Consider the following 20,998-nt stretch of genomic DNA (forward strand, 5'->3'; position numbering starts at 1 on the left):
AGAGCCATTCACCAGAGCTGGAGGGGGATGAGGGTGTCCCAGGGCTTGCTCAGGAGGAGGGTGTCCCAGGGCTTGCTCTGACCCCAGCATGTTCCCATCCCTGGCTCTCTGGAGCAGCTGGCATCTCAAGCTCATTGCTGGCTGCCCTGAGAGGAAAACAAACAGCATCTCCAGCTCACCAGCAGGATGGAAAGTTTTGCTTGCTGGGTCTGGATTGCCTGGCTGGCGTTCTCCCAGCTTAGCAGCTATTAAATACCTCAGCAAGGCACTCGCATTCCGTGCCCGCTCTTCGCGGGTGTCTCACTTCCCAAGAGCTTTGCCTGGCAGCAGCGGGCGAAAACTCCCTGCCTGCCCCATGCAGTTCCCCTGCCATGGAGCAAGGTGCATCGCTGCAAATGGCAGCTTTTCCTTCTTCTGCTGCCCTATGCCAGTGGCTGGTCTCTGTCCCCAGTGTCCAGCAGCCCTGTCCCCAGGGCCTGGGGAGCTGTTGAGGTCAGCTCTCCCTCCATCCAGGATACTCCTGCAGCCCTCGCCTGCTTTCCCTTGCGTGGCTTTTCACTGCAGCCTCTCTTCCCCACCAGGCAAGGCAGGAGGAGTTTGGCCGTGCCCCGGGGCTCCCGTGTGTGAAGGACGGAGGAGGAAGAGGAGGGCTGCCGCTGGTGTTTGTCATCGAGACGCACTGCGCGGGACCCCTGCCACTCTTATGAGGTAGGGAGACCCGGGCGGGGACCGGCGCTGGCTGAGCCCCCAGGAGAAATTTGGGACCTGATTGCTCCCAGCTTTGGCACTTAACGGCAGCGAGGGGTGAAGCAGCAGCTGAGCTGACGGCAGCACCCAAGGGTGCTGCTTCAGTGCCTCTGGGGAGGAGGGGAGGCAGGCAGCATACCAGGGTGCTGCCTGTGCTTGCAGGCACTGCCTCCAGCAACATCTCACCTGGTCCTAGTGGCGTTTGTGTGATGGCTTCCTCGCATCTTCCTGTCTGGATCCCCGCCATGAACTGATTTATTGCCAAGGCTGGAGAGGAGCAGGGTTAATTTGGGAATGAGGACCCTGCCCCGCCACCAGCTGGGGCTGCTGGTGCCCCTCAGTCAAGGGGTCTTAGTGAAGCCACCGCTCGGGTTGCATCTGACGTTCCCCCTGCCACATGTGTCTCGCGTGTCTCTAGTGTCTAGCCTCGTCACTGTCCTGCAGCACCCCAGCAGGGGTACCCAGCAGTACCCAACCCAGCACCCATTTTAAGCCGTGCAGGGGCAGGCAGGAGCAGCGAGCTGTCACCTGGCCCAGGAACAGCAGCGATGCCCTCTAGTGCCACCAGCTCCGGGCTCCCATGTCCCCAGGGTGCTTGTCCTGGACTCTCACGTCCCACCGGGACCCCACGCTGCTAAAGCCAGGCTTTGCTTGTGGTGGGGTCTGAGGGGAGGGTCGTGGTTGTGCTCGGGACTCAGAGTGCTGGGGGAGCTACAAAAGTGCCTCTGTGCCTGCCTCCTGCTCAGCCCCGTGCTCCCAAGGGGGGGACCCTGATGCAGAGGGGTCTGGGGAGTTCTCAATCACCCAGCTGGCTGCTTGAACACCCCCACCCCATGAGAGCAGAGCAGGGTACAAGGCCATGCAGCTGGGTTGCAGAGGATCCAGGCCCATGCGTTGAGCTGGAGTTTTGCAGCTAGCGGCACTGTTGGACTCTGAGCTCCAACTTGGTGGTGGCGGGTGGCAGCAGAGGAGCCCCAGCAGGATGCCTGGTTCCCCTAGGGGACTCTGCTGTCCCCCTCAAGGTGGAGAGGGCTAGCTCCCATCTCTCCTGTTAGAGCAGATCCCGCGGGAATGCTGATTCTTGTGGCTGACCCATGGCAGGGCTCAGTGCACGCTGCACAGGGTGAGCGCGGCAGGTGGCACCATGCCCGTGGCCATGCGGAGGGGACGAGGGGTGTCCATAAGACCTGTGCGAGTCCCCTGGGCACTGGCACATGGTTGAGGGGGATGGAAAGAGGCCAGAGGGGACTGTGCCTCCCTTCGAGAGCCCCCGTAGTCCCTAATAGGATCTGGGACTCGCTCCCTTGTGCTCGGATGGAATTATCTTTCCTGTGAGGTCCTGCCCAGTAGAGCCCAGGCTGCAGGGACCTTTGGGAGGGGATTGCTCAAGGAATCAACTGCTTATTAGCCATTAAGCTTCCCCTTCCTGGCACGTGGTGCTGGGGAGGATTCGGTCTCCCAGCCTGGTGTGTGCATGCACGTGCCGGCGGGGAATGTCCCGCATCTCCCCTCCCACGGGGCACCCTGACACATGGTGGGTCCTGGCTCCATGGCTGGAGGCAGCATGGACTGCCCCAGCACCTCTCGCTGCAGAAGGAGCCGTCCCCGACATAGGGGCTGTGGTGCACGTGGGGATGTGAGTCAGGTATTTTCAGGCTTTGCGTGTCCCCTGCCTGGCTGCATCCCCTCCTTTCCCACTCTGCGCTGCACGGGCAAGGGGAGCTCTTGGCAGACTCCCAGGAGCGCCCGTGATCCCCCCCTTGGCTCCCTCCCTTACTGTGCTGAACCACGGGGGCCAGTGTCCTCGTGTCCGAGAGCCACAGCTGTGTGCCGTGGGCCTGGCCAGGGCTTGCAGGGCTCCCCGCCACGTCTCCCATGCACGTGCCGAGGTGGTCAGGCACATCCTGACGGGGTGTGAAACCAGGGTGTCCCACAGGCACATGCTGGGGTGACGGGGATGCTCTGACCCTGTCGCTCCTGCCATCCCTTGCTCTGCTCCTGGCAGGTGAAGGGGTGGTGCTGGTGGTCCTGGGGGACTGGGAGCGAGTGGGTGATGGAAGCCCTCCTGACCACCCAAACCCGGGGAGGGGGTGCGGGTTTCAGGGATGTGGCAGCTGGACGGTTGGTGGTGAGGTCTCAGCAGCACAGCCGGTGGCACAGGGGGCTGAGGCTGGTGAGATGCCACTGGTGAAGCCCCATCTCCTGCTGGGACCCAGCCTCTCCCCATGCGTGAGCTCCTGGGGGGATACTTCTTCCCCTCTTGCTGACTCCTTGCACCCTCCCAGCCTGCCGACCACCACCGGACCAAGATGTCAGCTGGCGACAAGAGCGGGGGCAGCCACTCCAGCAGCAGCCGCTTGCAGAGCAAGAAGCCCCCCAACCTCTCCATCATCATCCCCCCCCGGGAGGCGGAAGAGGATGGCGCCCGCAAGGAGGTGAGCGACGGGGAGCTGCGTCTGTCCCGCGCTGGACTTGGGGGGCTGCCATCCCCGACCCCCCATGGCATCCTGTCCCTAACACCCGCTCTTCCTTCCAGCCCTCCAAGGTCCCCATCTACCGAAAGAGCAAGAGCCTGCAGGAGCCCCGCACGAAGGGGTGCGACGCCTCGGAGCGCCAGCCCGGCTTCCGCCGGCAGACTTCCCTGTCCCAGAGCATCCGCAAGTGAGGGCCGGGGAGCAGCGGCGTGAGGGCAGGGCAGGCTCTGGGAGTGGCTGGGTCACCAGAGGGGTCCCACGGTCCCCCTCGGGGTGTTGTGGCTGTGGGTAATGGCAGAGGACTTTGGCTGGAGAGTTGGGGCTTGCAAGGGAACACCTTGGAGGGTTTCAGGCAGCTCTGCTTTGACTCGCTGGTGTCTGCCTGGGGATAATCCCGCGGCAGGATTGTTTAGTATTAATTCAAACCGTTGTTTTGCACCTTGGGAAAATTTCTCTGTCCCCTTTATGTAGGACCTTCAAAAGCACCTTGAGCTGGATGTCTGCTGCAGCCTAGAGCTGATGCACTGTCCCGTGCAAGCCTTGATGGAGTTACCTCTCCAGAAAGACCCAAAGGCCAGCAACCCCCTCTGCAGCATCCCTTCCCTGACCCATAGCCAGATCAAAACTTGCCCTGCTGCAGGCTGAGCAGAGACACCCCAACCCAAATCACCTGCCGGAGGGGATGCCCGGGTGGGATGGTGGTACCCAGGGTGGGGGAGCCAGCTGGGTGACAAGCATGCCCATCATGTGTCCAGGGGCACGGCGCAATGGTTTGGCGTCAGCAGCGACTGGGAGGGGAAGCGCCAGCAGTGGCAACGCAAGAGCTTGCAGCACTGCAGCATGAGATACGGCAAGCTGAAGCCTGCCTACCGCGACATGGAGCTGCCCAGCCAGGAGGTGCCTTCCTTCCAAGGCACCGAGTCACCCAAGCCCGCCAAGATGCCCAAGGTAGAGCTCGGGGCATGGGGTCTGGCTCCCAGCCTTGCTCTCCCAGCACTGACACCTCTTCCCTCCGCCAGATCGTGGACCCGCTGGCCAGGGGCCGTCCCTTCCGCCATCCTGACGAGACTGACCGTCCCCACACACCCCACCACGTCCTGCCCCCGCTCACCCCCGGTGTTGTCTCCTTGGCATCCTTCAACAGCATCCGCTCTGGCTATGGCCGCCTGCCACGCAGGAAGAGGGAATCTGTCGCCCACATGAGCTTCAAGGCAGCTGCAGCCCTTCTTCGTGTAAGTTTTGGGGACCTGGGGGGTGTTGTCTTCTTCCAGACCCAGGTTTCAGCTCTGTCCCTTGCCCATCATCTTTGCTTCTTGGCTTTTTGCTTTGCACAGAGATCACTGTCTCTCCAGGGTGGGTTTGAGAGGGGGAGGTTGGTGGGTTTTAACCTGAGCTCTGCTTAAAAAGAGAAGTTTTGGTGAAAACTGGACATCCCTAGAAAAAAAACAGCTTCTGTGTTTCACTCCTGAGGAGCTGGGGAGCTTCTCCAGCAGCTTTCTAGCCCCTGGGGAGCCCTGGGCAAGCCTTGGGGACAGGTTTGTGGGACTGAGACCAAATGGGATTCAGAGTTCACCTGTCATGCTGACTAAGATGGTCATGGTCCGGTGCTGGCTCTGAGGAGCTAAAGGCAGCATCTGCTGCCAGCTCCTGCTGCCTGCCCTTCCCACGCAGGCGGATGTGGTGGCCAGTTGGGATTTAACCCTTGCCACTCGCCTTTGGGGAGGGAAGCTACAAGAAACCCTTGGTGCTGCAAAAACTGGGGGGCTTCTGGTTGCTTACCCTCATTTGCTTCCCCTGCCAAAGGGACGCTCTGCCCTGGAGCCACTGGCTCCCAAGTGGAGGAGCAACAAGAGGAGCTTCATGTACCCCAGCTTCATGGACGAGGACATGGTGGATGCTGCTGATACCCTGGACTCATCCTTCTTCAGTAAGGCAAGCACCGTTCCACACCGGCCACCGGAGCGGGGATGGGTCCCAGTGCCCCTGCGTGGGGGCTGGACTTGGAGCGGGGCTCTGACAGGGACCCCCATGTCAGTGCTTCGCCCTGCCTGGGAGCAGGGGCATCGGTGGCCGCTGTGCCTGGCACTGCAGAGCCCTGACCTTGGTGATGCTCCTTGGGGGTGGCAGGGACGCTGCTGCCGCTGTGGGCACATTTCGCAGCCTGTGACATGCAGTTAATGGGATCACCCCCTCCCCAGGCTCAGAGGCCAGGGGGAGCCAGGTTGGCCTGGTGACGGGCGTACTCGGTCATGGGGAGGTTTCTCACCCGTTGCTCGCATCCAAGAATGCGTCTCCGTCCTCCTTCCAGATGGACATGCACGATGAGACATACTCCATGCCTGATGATGTCTTCGAGTCGCCGCCTCTATCGGCCACATATTTACGCATGCACCCGGTGGGGGAGGATGCCAAGGCGTCCCCCGAGGCGGAGCAGCCCACCCCGTGAGTACCAGCTCTTGGCAGGTGCTGCCCCTGAGGCTGCCCAGGTCCCCTGCCACAGTCAGGACAATGTCTCCAGCTATCCCTGCCATGGGGCACTGGGCACTTCTGGCATGCTCCTAGGAGGATGAAGCCAAGAGGTGCCCCGAGTCCTCATCCCAGGCATCCTCTGGCCTTCCTCAGCTCTGGGTTGTGGCCATGGGGTTGAACATGGGGGATTTTTCAGCTGGGCTTCTCCTCTCTCTGCAGGCGGGAGGATGTCCGGCTCGCTTCGGCCGGTGCTGGCCCAGCTCCCCGGCGAGGCAGGCGCATTGCTTCCAAAGTGAAGCACTTCGCCTTCGACCGCAAGAAACGCTACTATGGTCTGGGGGTGGTGGGGAAGTGGCTGAACAGGACGTATCGCCGCAGCCTGAGCAGCATCGTGGAGTCGCAGCTGGAGATCACCGACAGCCACCGGTGAGGGGGGACTGATGGGGTGGGCACAGGGCTCCTCGGGGCTCCCCAGCTGTAACTCAGATGTGTGTTCCCCTTGATGCTTGGGGATCAAGGCCTGGGGGATTGCAGCGTCCTTTTGCCCAGCCACCCTTGAGCTGCTCAAATTTTGGCTCCTTTCTTCCGCAGACCATATTTCACATACTGGATCACCTTTGTCCACATCCTCATCACCTTGCTGGTCATCGGCACCTATGGCATTGCCCCCATCGGCTTCGCTCAGCACGTGACAAGAGAGTTAGTAAGTTTAAGAGCTACTGGCCAGGGCCATCCCCTCCCGGCTCTCCGGTGACGTGTCTGTCTCTGAAGTGGCAAGCAGCTAGCTGCCAAGGAAAGCAAGGCTGGTGTCTGGGGGGGTGCCTTCAACACCTCGGAGGGGTGATCCTCCCTCTGGGGTTAATCCTGGGAACCTGCAGCCAGCTGCATTGCTCCCCCAGCACCCAAGCTGGAGAGAAGAGCAGGCATCCGTCTTCCTGGGGGGACCGTGACCACCAGTGTCCCGTGCTCCCTGCTAGGGCTGGGAGCATCTTGGGGTGCTGCCAGCTTCTGCTCTTTGAGAGGTTCCAATAAATAGCCAGGGCAGGAGGTCTGTGTGTGCTTGGACAAGCTGTGGCATGTTGCAGCGGCATGCGTGCTGGCAGCAGAGCTGCTCTCCCTCCCACGTTGCTGGTGGGACCCAGCAGCCCTTCCTTTCGGATGAAGGGGGCTGCTCAGCCCTCTACAAGTGGAGGGAGAGGGGGCTGCACCCCCACACTGCCAGCCCCCTCGGTGGGAGCTGACCCTGGCCTGGCTTGGCAGGTGCTGAGGAACAAGGGCGTCTATGAGAGTGTCAAGTACATCCAGCAGGAAAACTTCTGGATCGGGCCCAGCTCGGTAAGGACTCTGCCAGACCTCTGCCCTCCACTGGCCTCTGGTCCCCCTGCCCTGAGCCAAGGGGGGTCCTTGGGGTGCTCCTCTCCCTGGGGGGAGAGCTCAACCCCTCGTCCCAGCCTGCTGCCCCAGGGCCTCTGTGCCCCCATCCCTCTGGGACCTGCTGCCCGGTCCCAGCCCAGGCTGGCGGCTTGGCAGTGCTTCCCTGAGCTGTGGCATCACAGTGGAATGGACAGAAGAGACCCCATCCCCTTCCCACCCGCCTTCCCTCCACTGGGGTAATGGGGACCCAGGGCTATCGCCTGTGGGGACCCCCTGCCCCTGCTGAGCTCTCCCCAGAGGCAGCTGGAGGGGAGGGGAGGTGTGGGGGGGCCACAGAGCATCCGCTGGACTGGCATCTTCCTCCCAGATCGACCTGATCCACCTGGGAGCCAAGTTCTCCCCCTGCATCCGGAAGGATCAGCAGGTGGAGCAGCTCATCCAGCGTGAGCGGGACCGGGAACGTGGCTCCGGCTGCTGTGTCCAGAATGATAACTCGGGCTGCATCCAGACCCTGCCACAGGACTGTTCGGTGCGTGCCACCACCACCATGGGCACTGGGAAGTGCTGGGGATCCCTGGGGAAAAGGGAGAACCCATCGCCACCCTGCACGGCACCAGGGCAGGTTGCGTGTGGGGTCAGAGCGGTGCATTCGCTGTCGCATCCTCAATCTCTTCGTCCTCCCTAGGAGACACTGGCAACGTTCATCAAGTGGCCAGGCAGCAACGCGCCGGCCATGGGCTCCTCGGGTGAGAAGCGGATGTCGGGGGCTGTGTGTCACCAGGACCCCAGGTAGGAGCAGCGGCTGGGGAGGGGTGCTGCGGTCGCCCAGCTGTATGTGGGGCACGGCAGAGGTGCTGCGTGGGGCTGTTTCAGCTTGGATGCCTTGAATCATCCAAGGGGCTGGAGGAGAGCGATAAGGCAGAGGGAATCAGTGAGGAGACTGAGGTGGGGTCTGTCCTAAATGTAGGCAGCAACGGGCGACGCCGTTGTCTTGCACAGGCCCTGCTCCGCTGGGATGGGTGATGCTGCGAGGGGGCATCGATGGGGTTGTCCGACGTGTGAGTGCCGTGGCGTTCACCTGCGGAAGGTGCTGCTGTGGGGTGTTGTAGGACACCAATGTACAGGATCCCTCCTAAGCCGGGGAAGGGGCAGGTCCTGGGGCTGTCTGTGCCCGAGGAGGGGTTACTGGTCTGCAGGGAGGGATGTGTTGGAGGGGGACGTGTCCTGACCCCCCCACTCACCTCCTCCTGCCAGAACGTGCGAGGAGCCAGCATCCAACCCACCCCACGTGTGGCCGGACGACATCACCAAGTGGCCGGTAAGAGCCCTGCGCCGCTGCGAGCTCGGTGGCTCCGTGGCGGCAGCCTCCGTGGCAGACGCGGCAGGCGACGAGCCAGGCACGGGGGCTGTGGGGGGAGCCTGGGGCCAGACCCTGACCTTGGCTCCTCTCCCTCCTGCTTGTAGATCTGCACTTACGAGACCAAAACCAACCACACGGGCTTTCCCCACATGGACTGCCAGATCAAGGGCAGGCCCTGCTGCATCGGCACCAAGGGCAGGTGGGTCGCGGTGATGGGGGCACCTGGCCCCGGGCTCGGCTCCCCCATCTGCCCCGCTGCCTGTTGTGGAGCTGTGCCGGGGCAGAGGGAGGTTACGGAGCCTCGGGGCGGGTAGGAAGCATGGCGGTGGCAGGACTGGCTGCTGGGAGCAGAGGGGGATGCTCGGGGGAACGGGGAGCGAGCGCTGCCCCGAGCAAGCCCGCTGCCTGCCCTCTGCCCAGCTGCGAGATCACGACGCGGGAATACTGCGAGTTCATGCATGGCTACTTCCATGAGGAGGCAACGCTCTGCTCACAGGTGAGTGGGGCCGGGGAAACGATGCTAGCGGCCGGGTCACACGTTGCCATGCTGATGCCAAAGGGTTTTATAGTATCTTGGGATGTGGTTGGGATGGGTGTGAGCAGGGGGAGTGCAAAGAGCAGAGACTTGCCCAGCTATCGGCTGGAGCCCTGCTGCCGCTGCATGCCCGTCTTGCTGGTGTGGGGCAGGAGGAAATGTCAGACTTGAGCCAGCCTCATCCAGGCAGCACCAGTGTCCTTGGGAAAGGCACATCCCAGGCAGGAAAACAGCCCTTCAGCATCTGCTGGGGCACGGGGGATGCTCAGTTGCTCCCTCCCCAGCACCTGGGCCATGCAGGGGCTCCACACCGCCCAGGGTCCCCCCCTAACAACTGATACGTAGCATCACCAGCCACGCGTCCCTGCGACCCAGCCATTGCTCCCTGCGGCTCTGGGGTGCGGGCCAAGCCCCCATCACCCCCCAACCCTGCCTGCCTTTGCAGGTGCACTGCCTGGATGAGGTCTGCGGCCTCCTGCCCTTCCTCAACCCGGAGGTCCCCGACCAGTTCTACCGCCTGTGGCTGTCCCTGTTCCTGCATGCCGGGTGAGCTGCGGCCCCAGGGGATGATGGGGGTGACTTCGGACGGGAGCGTTCTTTGGGATGGTCTGTGATCCCCAATGGGTTGGGAGAGAAGAGGGGAGGACACCCCCAGACTACAATGACACGTGCCATCGGTGGAGGGTGTTTTGTAAGATGTCTCATGGCCCGGGGCAGCGGGTAGGAGGGCTGGGCAGGGGCTCTGGCAGGGCAGGGGTCTCTAATGCAGGGTCTCTCCCCCCAGCATCATCCACTGCCTGGTGTCGGTGACTTTCCAGATGACGGTGTTGAGGGACCTGGAGAAACTGGCAGGCTGGCATCGCATCTCCATCATTTTCATCCTCAGCGGCATCACAGGCAATCTGGCCAGTGCCATCTTCCTGCCATACAGGGCGGAGGTGAGGGCTGGGGGGGGCTCTGCCAACGCCACCCTGAGCCCAGCCAGCTCCCCAGGGACCAAAGGATGCCCCTCCCCTCCCCTGTCCCCGCAGAGGTTTGGGGAGGGGGCTACAGCCGTCAGCACAGAGCTCTCAGCACAGAGCTCTCAGCCGCTGGCAGGTTTTGCTGGGGGGGGGTGGGAGGCTGGTGCCCCCGTGGCGGGAGGAGAGGGGGAGTCTCTGCCCCACGTGTGGGGTTTGCACATGCCGCGTGGGTCACGTGTCACCACGTGTCGGTGTGTGTGCGGGGTCCCCGGGCGGGCAGATGGCTAATCTGCTGGCAGTGAAACCATGCCAGGCTTTAAATGAGATCACGCCAAGCACCCTAATCCACCCTGGGGGTGTGTTGGGATGAGGCTGGGGGGAGGGCTGTGGCCTGGGAGGGGGTGATGCTGCCTGGCTGCTGAGTCACCAAAAGCACCAGCTCTGCCAAAACCATGCCAGTGTGCTCCCCTCCTCTTCCTCCCGTGCCAGGGCTCCCAGCTCTGAGCCCTGCACTGCTGGAGCACAGCCCTCGGAGGGTTGCAGGAGCCAAATGTATTTTGCAAGGGGAGGAGGAGACAGTCCCTGGGGATGTGGGACATAGCCGGTGTGACGTACGCATGGTCTGGCCATGACTTCCCCTATCCCCACAGGTGGGCCCTGCTGGGTCCCAGTTCGGCTTGCTAGCCTGCCTCTTCGTGGAGCTCTTCCAGAGCTGGCAAGTGCTGGAGAAACCCTGGAAAGCCTTCTTCAACCTCTTCGGCGTCGTCCTCTTCCTCTTTGTCTGTGGCCTCTTGCCATGGATCGATAACATCGCTCACCTCTTTGGCTTCCTCAGTGGCCTCCTGCTCTCCTTCGCCTTCCTGCCCTACATCACCTTCGGCACGGTGGACAAGTACCGCAAGCGAGCCATGATCATTGTCTCCTTGCTGGTCTTTGTGGGGCTCTTCGCCTCGCTGGTGGTCTGGCTCTACGTCTACCCCGTGAACTGGCGCTGGGTGGAGTATCTCACCTGCCTGCCCTTCACCAGCAAGTTCTGTGAGAAGTATGAGCTGGAGCAGGTCCTGCACTGACCCCGCTGGCAGGGATGGGGCTGGGAGCGGCACCAGCGGTGATGCTTTCCATGGGGGGGGGTCTTCACCAGCCTGCAGGAGACGGTGGCTGCTCCAGGATGGGGCAGATCCTGGGCACGGCTTCATTCTCAGGGCTGGCAGGTTTGGGCTCACCCCTGTTAAACGCTGAGGATGCAGCGGGGAGCGGGGCTGGAGCCAACCCTACCTTGCACCCCTTTAGGGCTGCCTCTTGGCACTGAAAAGCCATAACTGGTTTGGGGACTGACGCCAGCTGCTGCCTGCATGGGGAAAGGGCTGAAGGAAGGAGGATATTGGTGCGTCCATGGCCAGGCTGGCCTCCTGGCCCAGCGGCTGAAGCTGCTGAGGTCTCCTGCCTGTGCCCCTGCCTGCCTAGGGCCCTGTCCCACCTCGGTGCTCCTGGGCGCTGCAGCTCATACTGTGAACATGACCCCCTTTTTTGCAGGGGCACTCTTTTTTATCCACAGCTCTTTAGACAGAGGGTTTCCCCCGCTTTGGGCTCCCCAGGGCCTCTGCCACGGCTCCAAGGTGTTCAGAGCTGAGCTTTGAAGGTATTTTTCAGTCTTGCTCTCGCATCTGATGCTCCCCTGAGGCCATGGAAGGAGGCTCGTGCTTCCCCACGTGGGCTCCTCGCTGGGTGGAGAGGCAGGACTTGGAGTGGAGGGGCTGCTTTTCCCCAGGTGACTCCAGGAGCTCTGTGGCACCTGCATCCCTCCCTGCACCACAGGCCAGTTTTCGGCCCCACTCTGTCCCTCTGGTGCTGCTCCAGCCAAAGGAAGACACTTCACCTCATTTGTCTCTTTTTGATACTTTTTTTTAAAAGCTGTGGGGTTTTTTTTCTTCCTTAATAAATTTCTACCTGTATTTAATGAGACTCACAAGGCCTCTTCTCCCTTCTTGAGCATGGGGAAGTGGCACTTTCAGGGGGTTCTTGTTGTTTTGGTGGTGGTTGGTGTGGCAGGGAGAGGCAGAGATGAGAGTGCCTGGGGCCAGCGCCCTGATTTGCAGGGCTGCGCTGTCCCCCAGTACCCCTCAAACCCCTCTCTGGGAGGCGGGGACAGAGTTTGGAGGGTCTTGAGCAGAAGGGGAAACCAAACGCCTGGAGCAAAAAGATCCAAGGAGCCTCCTGACCCTGCCCAAGGGCAGAGCTACCCCTGCCTGTCTCCTACCCTTCATCGAATGACCCGGGGCTGGATTTGCCCCATCTCCCCCAAAGCTGAGATGCCCCAAGGGGTGTTGGATGGCTCCGGTCATGCCAGCTGGTGCCCTCCCTCTGGCTGTCGCGGCAAGGTTATGGTTGAAGCAGGGCAGGAACGCACATGGGCTACGTAGAAAACCACCACCACATCTTTATTTGCTGCTTCACAACAGCCTGAGGCATTTGCAGAAGGTTTGTCCTGGGCCCGTCATGGGTCTGGGGGGATGAGGGGTGGACTGGTTTGGACTGGCCCCCCAGGGAGGCTCTGCAACATGTGGCTGGGGTGCATTCCAAAGGGATCTGGGGGGGGTCTGCAGGCAGCCGGGTGGCTGCTGGGACCCTTGCCTGGTCTGGGAGCTGCTCAGGGAGGGCTTGGCCATGGTGGGCTTCACCTCATGGTGTTGGTGGTGGGAGGGGGTGCAGGGCTGGGTGCACATGTATGTATGGGCCCTGCTGGGTGTCTCAGCAAAACGTGGCTGTGAGCGCCCTTGAATCAGCAGAGCCCACCCAGCTGCTCCTAGGGCAACGCTTTTCCATCCCCGTGGGGCATGTGGCCCTGCAGCCCACCCAGGCTTACCAGCACAGCCCCAGCTAAAGCAGAGACCAGGGGGTCGGTGCTTCCAGTGGGGCCAGGCAGGAGGTTTTTGTCCCCAGCCCTGTGAGGCTGGGATGGAACCAGGCTGATCTCCTGGCTGGAAGGCAGATGTGGCAGAGGGAGTAGCTGTAGCCAGGGCCAGCCGGGGAAGGTGCATACAGTGGCGGGGATGGAGAGGAGTTGCAGCCTCTTATTTCCCCCCCCCGGCAGCCTCTCTCCAGCCCCCCCGGCAGGGCTGGACTGGAGGGGGCTCAGCAGCCGCTGTTCCTGCGCATGAAGGCATGTCCCTGCACGGGATGCTGCATCTCAATGAAGGCCAGCTCCCCCACCGTCACCTCGCAGGGACCCAGCACCTTGAAACCACACTTCTGGTAGAAGGGCACAAGGAAATCTTCACACATGAGCAGGGCGCGCCGGGCGAAGGGCAGGCAGCGCAGGTACTGCAGGTATCTCCACATGAGGATGGAGCCCTTGCCCTGCTGCCGGAAGGTGCGGTGCACGGCCAGCACGTGGATGTGCACGGCCGTGCCCCGCGGCTTGTGCAGGGCCAGCGCCGCCTGCCGAGGTGGGAGCAGGTGTTAGTGTGACTGCGGGGTCCCATCCTGCGTATATCTTGGTTCTCCACCCCAATGAACCAGGGTCCATATCCTCCCCCAAAGGAAGAAGGGTCCTGGTGCCATCCCCCTTCACCTCCCCCCATCATCCCTGCAGGCTTTTTAATTTTAAAATGAATGTTGCAGGGAATTACTGAGCATAAGTTCATTTCCACCAGAGCAGCCCCGTAGCAACTAGTCTTGGGAGATTGGTGAGTAGCCTCAGGGCCCTGGGGAGCTCCTCCTTGTCCCCAGGCTCTGGCAGTGCATCTCCCAGCACATAAGCCTGGAGGAACAGGGTCCAGCTCTTACCTGGCTGAGCCTGTCCTGGTCCCAGAGGGAGCCGATGATGAATGCCACGAGCCGCCCTTCCTCAAACCAGCCGAGGGAGAGCTCCGGGCAGAGGTTCAGAAAGTGGCGGATCTCGTCCAGGTGGAGGGGACAGTCCCCAGAGACAGATATAAAGGCTGGAGGGGGACGGCGGTGAGCACAGCAAGGGGGACCCAGACAACCCTCCCAGCACTGATGTAGGTGGGGGAAAGTGGGATGTGGTGGGGAGAGATGGCATGTGTCCTGCTGCCTGCTTGGTCTAAAGGAGCTCTAAGGGACAGGATGGCTCCAGGGAGCAGCTCTGCTCCTCCAGAGGCAGCCCCCCCCACCCCAGCCCAGGGACTGGCTGCCGGCTCTCATTGCCGATTCCAGGGCGACAGCCGTGGGTGCTGAGGTGAACCCTCCCTCCTGGCATCTCCCCAGGAGAAGAGGGAGAAATGGGCCGGGTGAGTCTGAGTGAGGGGAGCTGGGGGTGTCTGGGATGGAAGGGAGGGAGGAGGTTGTTGGGGGTGCATCTCCAAGTGCCCCTGTGCAATAGGAGGCTGAGCATGGCGTTCTTCCTCCCACCTTCCCCCTCTTCCTCCCACCTTCCCCCTCTTCTCTCCACTTGCTTCTGGCAGGGCTGTTTTGGGAGAGCTGCTCCCCACTCGCCTGGTCCTGCTCCAGGATCACCTCCCACCATCCCCGCCCCAGGCAGCTGGGTGAGTTGGGGGCCATGGTTCTCCACCTCCTTAATCACAGCCTCCTTCACCTTGTTAGAGAGCCCATGGTGGCCTGGCCACAAGTCACGGTTGCTGGATCCCTCCCTCATCACCCACAAGGGCATGCATGGGGGTTTTGCCACCACGGTGTGCCCCCAAGGAGCATGAGGGACTGGTGGAGGGAAGGGACGGGGCATCTCCAGCCGATGCCACCAGGCAGGACCTCCCTGGGGCAGCCCCTTACCTTCCCGCTCGATCTCAAACACGCTGATGGCATCCTCGGGGCTGAGGCAGCGAAACTCGCTGGCGGGCAGCGTGTGGCGACGCTGGCCTCCGGGCGAGCTTCGGGGGGACCTCAGGTGAACGGGCTTCAGGAAAGGCAACGCGCTGAGTGCTGACATCCTCCTCCTCCTCCTGCCCTGCTTCCCACCGCTCCCGCTATTCAGGACAGCCTCTGCCAGCTCCCGGCCCTGGCAGCAGCACGGCACCCTTTATTTCAGCCAATCTCCTCCAGCACTCTTAGTCGCCGAAAATACCTGTTGGTCACGCACAGGATTAGGCTGCTTGCCACCCTTTTCCTATACATATGTGTGTATATATAGAGAGAGCATGCAAATACCCGCCCACAGTGACCCCATTGCCGGTCTGCCGTCACTGAGCTGGGGCCAGTGCTTGTAGCAAACCCACGGCCCAGGGACCAGGGGGACAAAAGCCCGGTGACCAGCTAGGGTGTCCGAGTGGTGGGACAGGGGCTGTTAGAGCTGGAGCAGGGGGAGCAGGCAGGGAGCTGAGAATTCTGCCCAATATCTCCCAACCCATGGCAAAGCCAGGCAATGGGACGGGCAGGAGAGCCCTGGGGCAAGTCCAGCCGCTGCCCTGGGGACACGCAGGGTGGGATGTGCCTGCAGGAAGCCAAGAGGCTACAAAATAAGCCTCTCTGGGTGAATGCTCCCTGCAACCTGCTCACATTTGTGGTGCTGCGTGGCTGTATGCAAGCGAGAGGTCAGTGCCGGAACACCCATGCACACACTGCGGTGCCCCGGCACAGACCCGTCAGGCAGGAGCTACCTCCCAGAGACAGCCGGAGCTGCTGGGATTTAGTCCCTTTTCCGGCTCACTCAGTGGGCAAGTGACACAGCTTAGCCCCTGTTGGGCTCTTAGGTCACGTCCACGCTCACGGACAGAGCTGAGATGGGTCTGTGGCAGGACAAGTAGGTGCCTGTGGCCACCAGCCTCAGGCACCCTTCCTGGGTGAGGGGCCCCCAGGCTTTGTCCCCTGCCCCAGGAGCTTCAGGCAGCGTGATCCCATGTCCTGGTTTTGGCTGGGATAGAGTTAATTTTCTTCCTAGTAGCAGGCACAGTGCTGTGTTTTGGATTTAGTAGGAGAAGAATGTTGATAACACGCTGATGTTTTTAGTTGTTGCTGAGTACTGCTTATGCTAGTCAAGGACTTTTCGGCTTCCCATGCTCTGCCAGGTGCACAAGAAACTGGGAGGGGGCACAGCCAGAATAGTTGATCCAAACTGACCAAAGGGCTATTCCATACCATATGATGTCATGCTCAGTATAGAAACTGGGAGGGGTTGGCCGGGGAGCAGCGATTGCTGCTCGGGAGCTGTCTGGGTATCGGTCGGCGGGTGGTGAGCAATTGCATTGTGCATCACTTGCTTTGTATATCATTATTATTATTATCATTATTATACTGTTACTATTAGCATTACTATTTTACTTTATTTCAATTATTAAACTGTTCTTATCTCAACCCAGGAGTGTTTCTCACTCTTACTCCTCCAATTCTCTCCCCCATCCCATCGGGGTAGGGGGAGTGAGCGGGCGGCTGCGTGGTGCTTAGTTGCTGGCTGGGGCTAAACCACGACATCCCACTGGGCAGAGCCCACCCCGGGACTGCTACCTGCTTCATGGGACCTCACTCCCCCAGGAGGGTCATCGGCCCCCGAGCAAACCAAGTTAATACATCCGAAGAGAACCATAAAGTGAGCGAAAAACTTTGCTAAGCACAGGCAGCCCACAGGCAGAAAGAGTGGGAATTGCTCCCGGAGTCATCCATCTGTCCATCCCCACTCAGCCCAATATTCAAGCAATTTGCAGTGAAGCCAGGTCATTTTTGATTATTGTTTGAGAGGTACTGGCTTTCCCTGCTAATTATAGGCTTGCCTGCAGCTAATAGGATTTATAGAAACAAAAGCATTACCAGGCACAAACATTGCGCAGGGCAGAACTGGCGCACGCTGGGAATTTTCCATCCTTAAATGCTGAGGGCTGGGTGCTTGAAACGCCTGTTTTATCCAGTCTGAGGTGAGGTGGGGTGTCGTCGTGATTTGTTTTCAGTGAATTGCTGGTTTGGTAGTGGATATGTGTCTAAGGGATCGGGTCCATCAGGGAGAGGGGCGTTCTTTGGCAGGGGGGTTATTGAGGATCCCTAATGCTGGTTCTAGTCACCAAGGACTAACTGAAATGGTGCTGGGAATGGGTGGTTCATGCTCCCGGGAAAAATGTATGAGGGAAGTAAAGCGGTGCCCAAGCTGGAGGGGAGAGTGGGATGCTGGGGGTGAGGCAGGGGTAGTGTTTGTAGACCTTATTATCAAATTTTCTGGAACTCCTTATCCTGCTAATTGGATTAGGGGCTCATCCACCTGGATAAATCCCAGAGCGGGCAAGAGGGTAGGTTCTGGGCACCTAGAAAATGCAACGGTGGTTTGATCCTGGGTGGTGCTGAGTGCCTGGGGCAGGTTCTGGGGATGCTGCTGGATCAGGCCCAGGGACGGCTGTGCAGGGATGCCAGGGCAGAGTGGCCAGCTGCGTATGGCCTCGGACTGGGCTGGCGTTTCTGCTGGCGTTTCTGCTGCCATGGGAATTACGGAGCAGGAGGTTTGCTCACCAATAGCCGCTGTTAGCCAGGTCACTGTCCAAGAGCAAGTCTTTATCCCAGATCATACAAAGGCTGTAAAGAACTGAATACTGGAAAGTCTCTACGGGGACATCCACAGAGCTGGGGAAGAGGGGTTCAAGACCTCTCATGTGAGTGCTGCTCAGGTCCCATTAGAGATGACTGGGAAAGGGGAATCGGATCCCTCCAGCTATTTTTAGAAATGTCTTGAGACCCCAACCAGCAACAGCCCGGAGCAGAAGTCAGTGATGGGGAAACGCTGCTCCTTAACTTGTTTTCCTTATATTTTTTCCCCCTCTGGCATTTTATGCCTGGAAACCCAGGTTATACAGCTGGAGGGCTGATATATTTGTGTTTGTTTTCTGGAAATGAACTTTTTGCTTTGCTTCTCAGCTCCCTGCAGATGCAAAAGTTTTCTGCAGGGGGGATACATACAGCCTGCAGAGCACAGAGGAGCCAGCCGCCCTCCCCAGCCCGTCCCCAGAGCCAACCCTGGGCCCTGCATGGTCATGGGGGTACAGCACTGCACTTACACCTGGGAAACATCTGGCCTGCAGAGGTGAAGGAAACTCGCCCCAGGTCACAGAGTAAGTGAGAACCAGAGTGAGGAGGAAAATCCTCTCTCCCTGGCTCAAGACATCTGTCTTCCATGCTCCAACACAGCCTCCTGTATATTGTTCAAGTCACTTATACCCCAGGCTAAATTTTATGCTGTAGCTCCTTATCAGACCTGCCTGAGACGAACCCGATACATTTGTATCGCTCTGTAAATTTTCCCCCACACCTTGTGTTTGTGCACTAGAGATCAAAGCATCCGCGTGGTCTGTAGAGATGCTCACCTGTAAATAAATAGGCAAGTCCGCAGTACCCCCCAACAGCATCTTTTTATTATGTTATGAATGTCTGCCTGGATTTGGAGCTTGAATTTTTAAATGAGTTGGTAGTAAGGAGTTATTCACCCAGTTTTGAAGCCAAATATTCTTTGCAAAAGAGCTCGAGTTCTTCCCACACCCTGAACACGGCAGGTTTCAATGAGAAGAGTCCCTACTACATCCAGGTCTTGATAGCATGTGTTGGAAGTGTAGGGATGGGACAGGGGCTGTGATGAGAGTCACGCTCTTACCTCCACCAAAGTCATTTTTCAGGCAAGCTAAGCTCCAGGCACCAACCTGCCCTCCTCTGGGGCAATTCCCACATCCTGGGATACTAGGGATGGCAAGTTGCAGTGGCCTCGGGACCACCAATGGTCCCAAGGCTGTTACCACCGGGATGCAACAGAAACGTGGGTGCTTACCAGATGGGGACCCCGTGCCGCTCCTCTGCCTGGCTGGCTCCGGTGGCGCTGCCTCACAGCTGACAGGGAGAAGGACCCAGGGTTTTGCCTCCCCTCCTCTTTGTCTGCTGCACCCTCCACAGCCCTTGCTTATATATTTGTTATTTATGGAGCACGTGATGACATCCTAAGAAGTTTATAACCCCGATGAAAGACAGAGAGAGGTGAGAGGCTTTAAGGTGACAGGCCAGCAAAAGGATCCCATCAGGCTTTTTTTTTTTTTTCTCCCCCTGGCGTGACTGCCTGCAGAGGGATAAAGCATTTAGCTGATTGCTCTGTGCTGAGTCCCTGCTGCGGGCCAGGCAGGGAGAGCAGAGGACTTAGCTAGGAAAGGAGAGCAATGCACTGCGCCTGATCCAGACCTCTCTGATGGCATCGGGAGCCCATGGGAAGCTGAAGGCAGCCCTGCCAAGTGTGGATGAGCTTTCTTTGTGCTGAGGATGGGGAGACTGCTGGCCATGCCAGGTGTGATCATCCCTTGGGCTTGAGCAGTGGGGAGTTTCTCAGGGGAACCGGCTGGCTTCTTGTAGGATGCAGGGGCCAGACCTAAGGTTTCTGTCCCAAGGAGCTTACTCCAAAGACGAAGCATCTCTCCCCCGCATAGCCCATGGTCCCTGGGACCTATTGCATATGAAACTGGATAGCCAAAGCCAGCACTATTTGTCCCTGTCAGGGGATGTGTAATAAAAGGGGGATTATCCCAGGCATGAACTCCTAGGAAGGAAATGACTGGGAAGGTGAGCAAAAATAATAATTAAAAAATGTTGGCAACGTGATTATCATCACAAACCAGATGCAGCCCTGAAAGAAGCCTGGAGTAGGAGGCAGAGCTGGCTTTGCTCCACCGGAGACATTTCCAGGGGAGCTCAGGACCTACTTTAGTTTCCAGCCATGGGCAAAGTGACCTGGGGCTACACCCTTATCTCCCTCTTTTAAGTTTTTTCATGGAATCAAAACAGAAATATGACCCAGCAGCTTTCTGCTCTTCTGAAATGGCATTTCAGAGGAACTCTCAGCTGTTAAAACTGAGCCCAGCAGAGCAGAGGCTGGCCTATGGGTGGAATAGTCAAGCAGGGATGCTGCTCTCCATGGTTTTAGCTGGGTCCATCTCTCCTCGCTCCTACACAGCTACAGAGGGTCAAAAACTCCATTAAATGAGAGCCACAGCAGTGTGCTGAGATTTACATATTTAGCAGCACTCTCAGCATCTTCAAAGAGCCCCAAGCTGTCACTCTGGCCCCGCAGCCAGGCTGGTCCCTCCATTGGGGTGTCTGCTCAGGAAGACAGCAATTATCTCTGGGTAGGATTTGCAGCGAGGGGTGACACGTGGGATGCAGATGAATCACGACTCATATCCCCCCTCTGCCAGGACCTGGGAATGAAGTGACACGCACGCAGCCCAGGGGCTCCTCAGCTGTGCTGCACTCTGCCTCTGGCCCTGCTGCTGTGCCCAGTTATCCCGGTGCTCAGGGGGTTTAAGCTGCTTTTGGTGGCTGCAGCCTTTGCAGTCCCTTGGCCTCAAGGGGCAGGGTCTGCCATCACAGAGGACGCAGATGGCATCAGGGTCCTCCCCTGTGTGGCACCATCAGAGAGGTTTCTCTTCCAAACTCACGTAATTACTCACATAATTACCAAGCTGGACACTCTGCTTACGTCCCTGTTTTACACCTTCCCCGGCTTAACCATGGGGACCCACATACCCAAGAGAATGACGCTTTTCTCCTGGCAGTGGCGTAACAGGGGTGGCAGCAGGGCTCTGCAGTTTGGCATCGCTGCAAGGTCAGCCGTGGGTTCTGATTTCATTCTCCCTTGTCTCCTGCCTTTTCATAAGCTGCTGCAGACTGGCAGCGTGCGAGTGTTTGTCATTGCTGTAACTTCACAGCAGGATGTGGCTCTTTGGACATACTCAGTATTCTCAGCACTTGCCAGGCTGACTACCTGCTGCTTTTATCCCCCAGTGCTCCCCTCTCGTGTTGCCAAGAGCAGTTCAAAATCACCAGCAGGTCCTGCGAAGCCAACGTGCCTCCAAGCCTCTCTGCTGGAGTGGGGCATTCAGTGTCGCTTAGAAGCCTGCAAGTTGATGCTCTTTTGAAATAGCAATACAGGGCTCCTATGGAGGGTGGCTGGACCCCAGCCCCAGGCTCTAAATAGACCCTACAGGGGCTGGTTCTGCTCTGTGTTCTGAAATGTTAATATATACATAATATGCAAAAATACACATCCATGGATTTCCTCTGGCATGTTCCTTTTGGCCCAGCAGTGCAGCTGATGCCTCTTCTGTGAGGGCGCAGGGCTGATTCCCTCCGCAGACAGTCACAGGGAGCTGGGGAA

The 20,998-nt window shown here is 59.5% G+C and overlaps 2 protein-coding genes across 2 annotated transcripts; one reads left to right on the forward strand and one right to left on the reverse strand.

The window, feature by feature from the left end:
• Nucleotides 1-674: 674 nt before the first annotated feature.
• On the forward strand, nt 675-11,883 carry RHBDF2 (rhomboid 5 homolog 2). Its single transcript, XM_075719638.1, has 18 exons — nt 675-708; nt 3,033-3,182; nt 3,284-3,408; nt 3,977-4,169; nt 4,241-4,453; nt 5,025-5,162; nt 5,548-5,634; nt 5,917-6,116; nt 6,282-6,393; nt 6,951-7,025; nt 7,432-7,593; nt 7,750-7,853; nt 8,319-8,382; nt 8,529-8,623; nt 8,845-8,920; nt 9,405-9,505; nt 9,744-9,897; nt 10,572-11,883. Exons 2-18 carry the CDS (start codon nt 3,057-3,059, stop codon nt 10,989-10,991), a joined length of 2,445 nt encoding a protein of 814 aa, XP_075575753.1. The 5' UTR covers nt 675-708; nt 3,033-3,056; the 3' UTR covers nt 10,992-11,883.
• A 1,170-nt stretch (nt 11,884-13,053) lies between these two features.
• On the reverse strand, nt 13,054-14,977 carry AANAT (aralkylamine N-acetyltransferase). The gene is made up of 3 exons (XM_075720026.1): nt 14,671-14,977; nt 13,708-13,862; nt 13,054-13,359 (listed from the first exon to the last, which is right to left on the reverse strand). Exons 1-3 carry the CDS (start codon nt 14,825-14,827, stop codon nt 13,054-13,056), a joined length of 618 nt encoding a protein of 205 aa, XP_075576141.1. The 5' UTR covers nt 14,828-14,977.
• Nucleotides 14,978-20,998: the final 6,021 nt, after the last annotated feature.

The sequence above is a fragment of the Pelecanus crispus genome, chromosome 12 (genome assembly GCF_030463565.1).
Source record: "Pelecanus crispus isolate bPelCri1 chromosome 12, bPelCri1.pri, whole genome shotgun sequence".
NCBI classification, from domain to species: domain Eukaryota; kingdom Metazoa; phylum Chordata; class Aves; order Pelecaniformes; family Pelecanidae; genus Pelecanus; species Pelecanus crispus.

What these genes read in the sequence shown, in the direction of transcription:
- RHBDF2 (XM_075719638.1), top strand. Translation starts at nt 3,057, where the DNA reads ATGTCAGCTGGCGACAAGAGCGGGGGCAGCCACTCCAGCAGCAGCCGC. An exon ending in CAGCTGCAGCCCTTCTTCGT is followed by an intron (nt 4,454 to 5,024) that starts GTAAGTTTTGGG and finishes CCCCTGCCAAAG; the next exon opens with GGACGCTCTGCCCTGGAGCC. An exon ending in GAGATCACCGACAGCCACCG is followed by an intron (nt 6,117 to 6,281) that starts GTGAGGGGGGAC and finishes TTTCTTCCGCAG; the next exon opens with ACCATATTTCACATACTGGA.
- AANAT (XM_075720026.1), bottom strand. Translation starts at nt 14,827, where the DNA reads ATGTCAGCACTCAGCGCGTTGCCTTTCCTGAAGCCCGTTCACCTGAGG. An exon ending in GTTTGAGATCGAGCGGGAAG is followed by an intron (nt 13,863 to 14,670) that starts GTAAGGGGCTGC and finishes GTCCCCCTCCAG; the next exon opens with CCTTTATATCTGTCTCTGGG. An exon ending in ACCAGGACAGGCTCAGCCAG is followed by an intron (nt 13,360 to 13,707) that starts GTAAGAGCTGGA and finishes CCACCTCGGCAG; the next exon opens with GCGGCGCTGGCCCTGCACAA.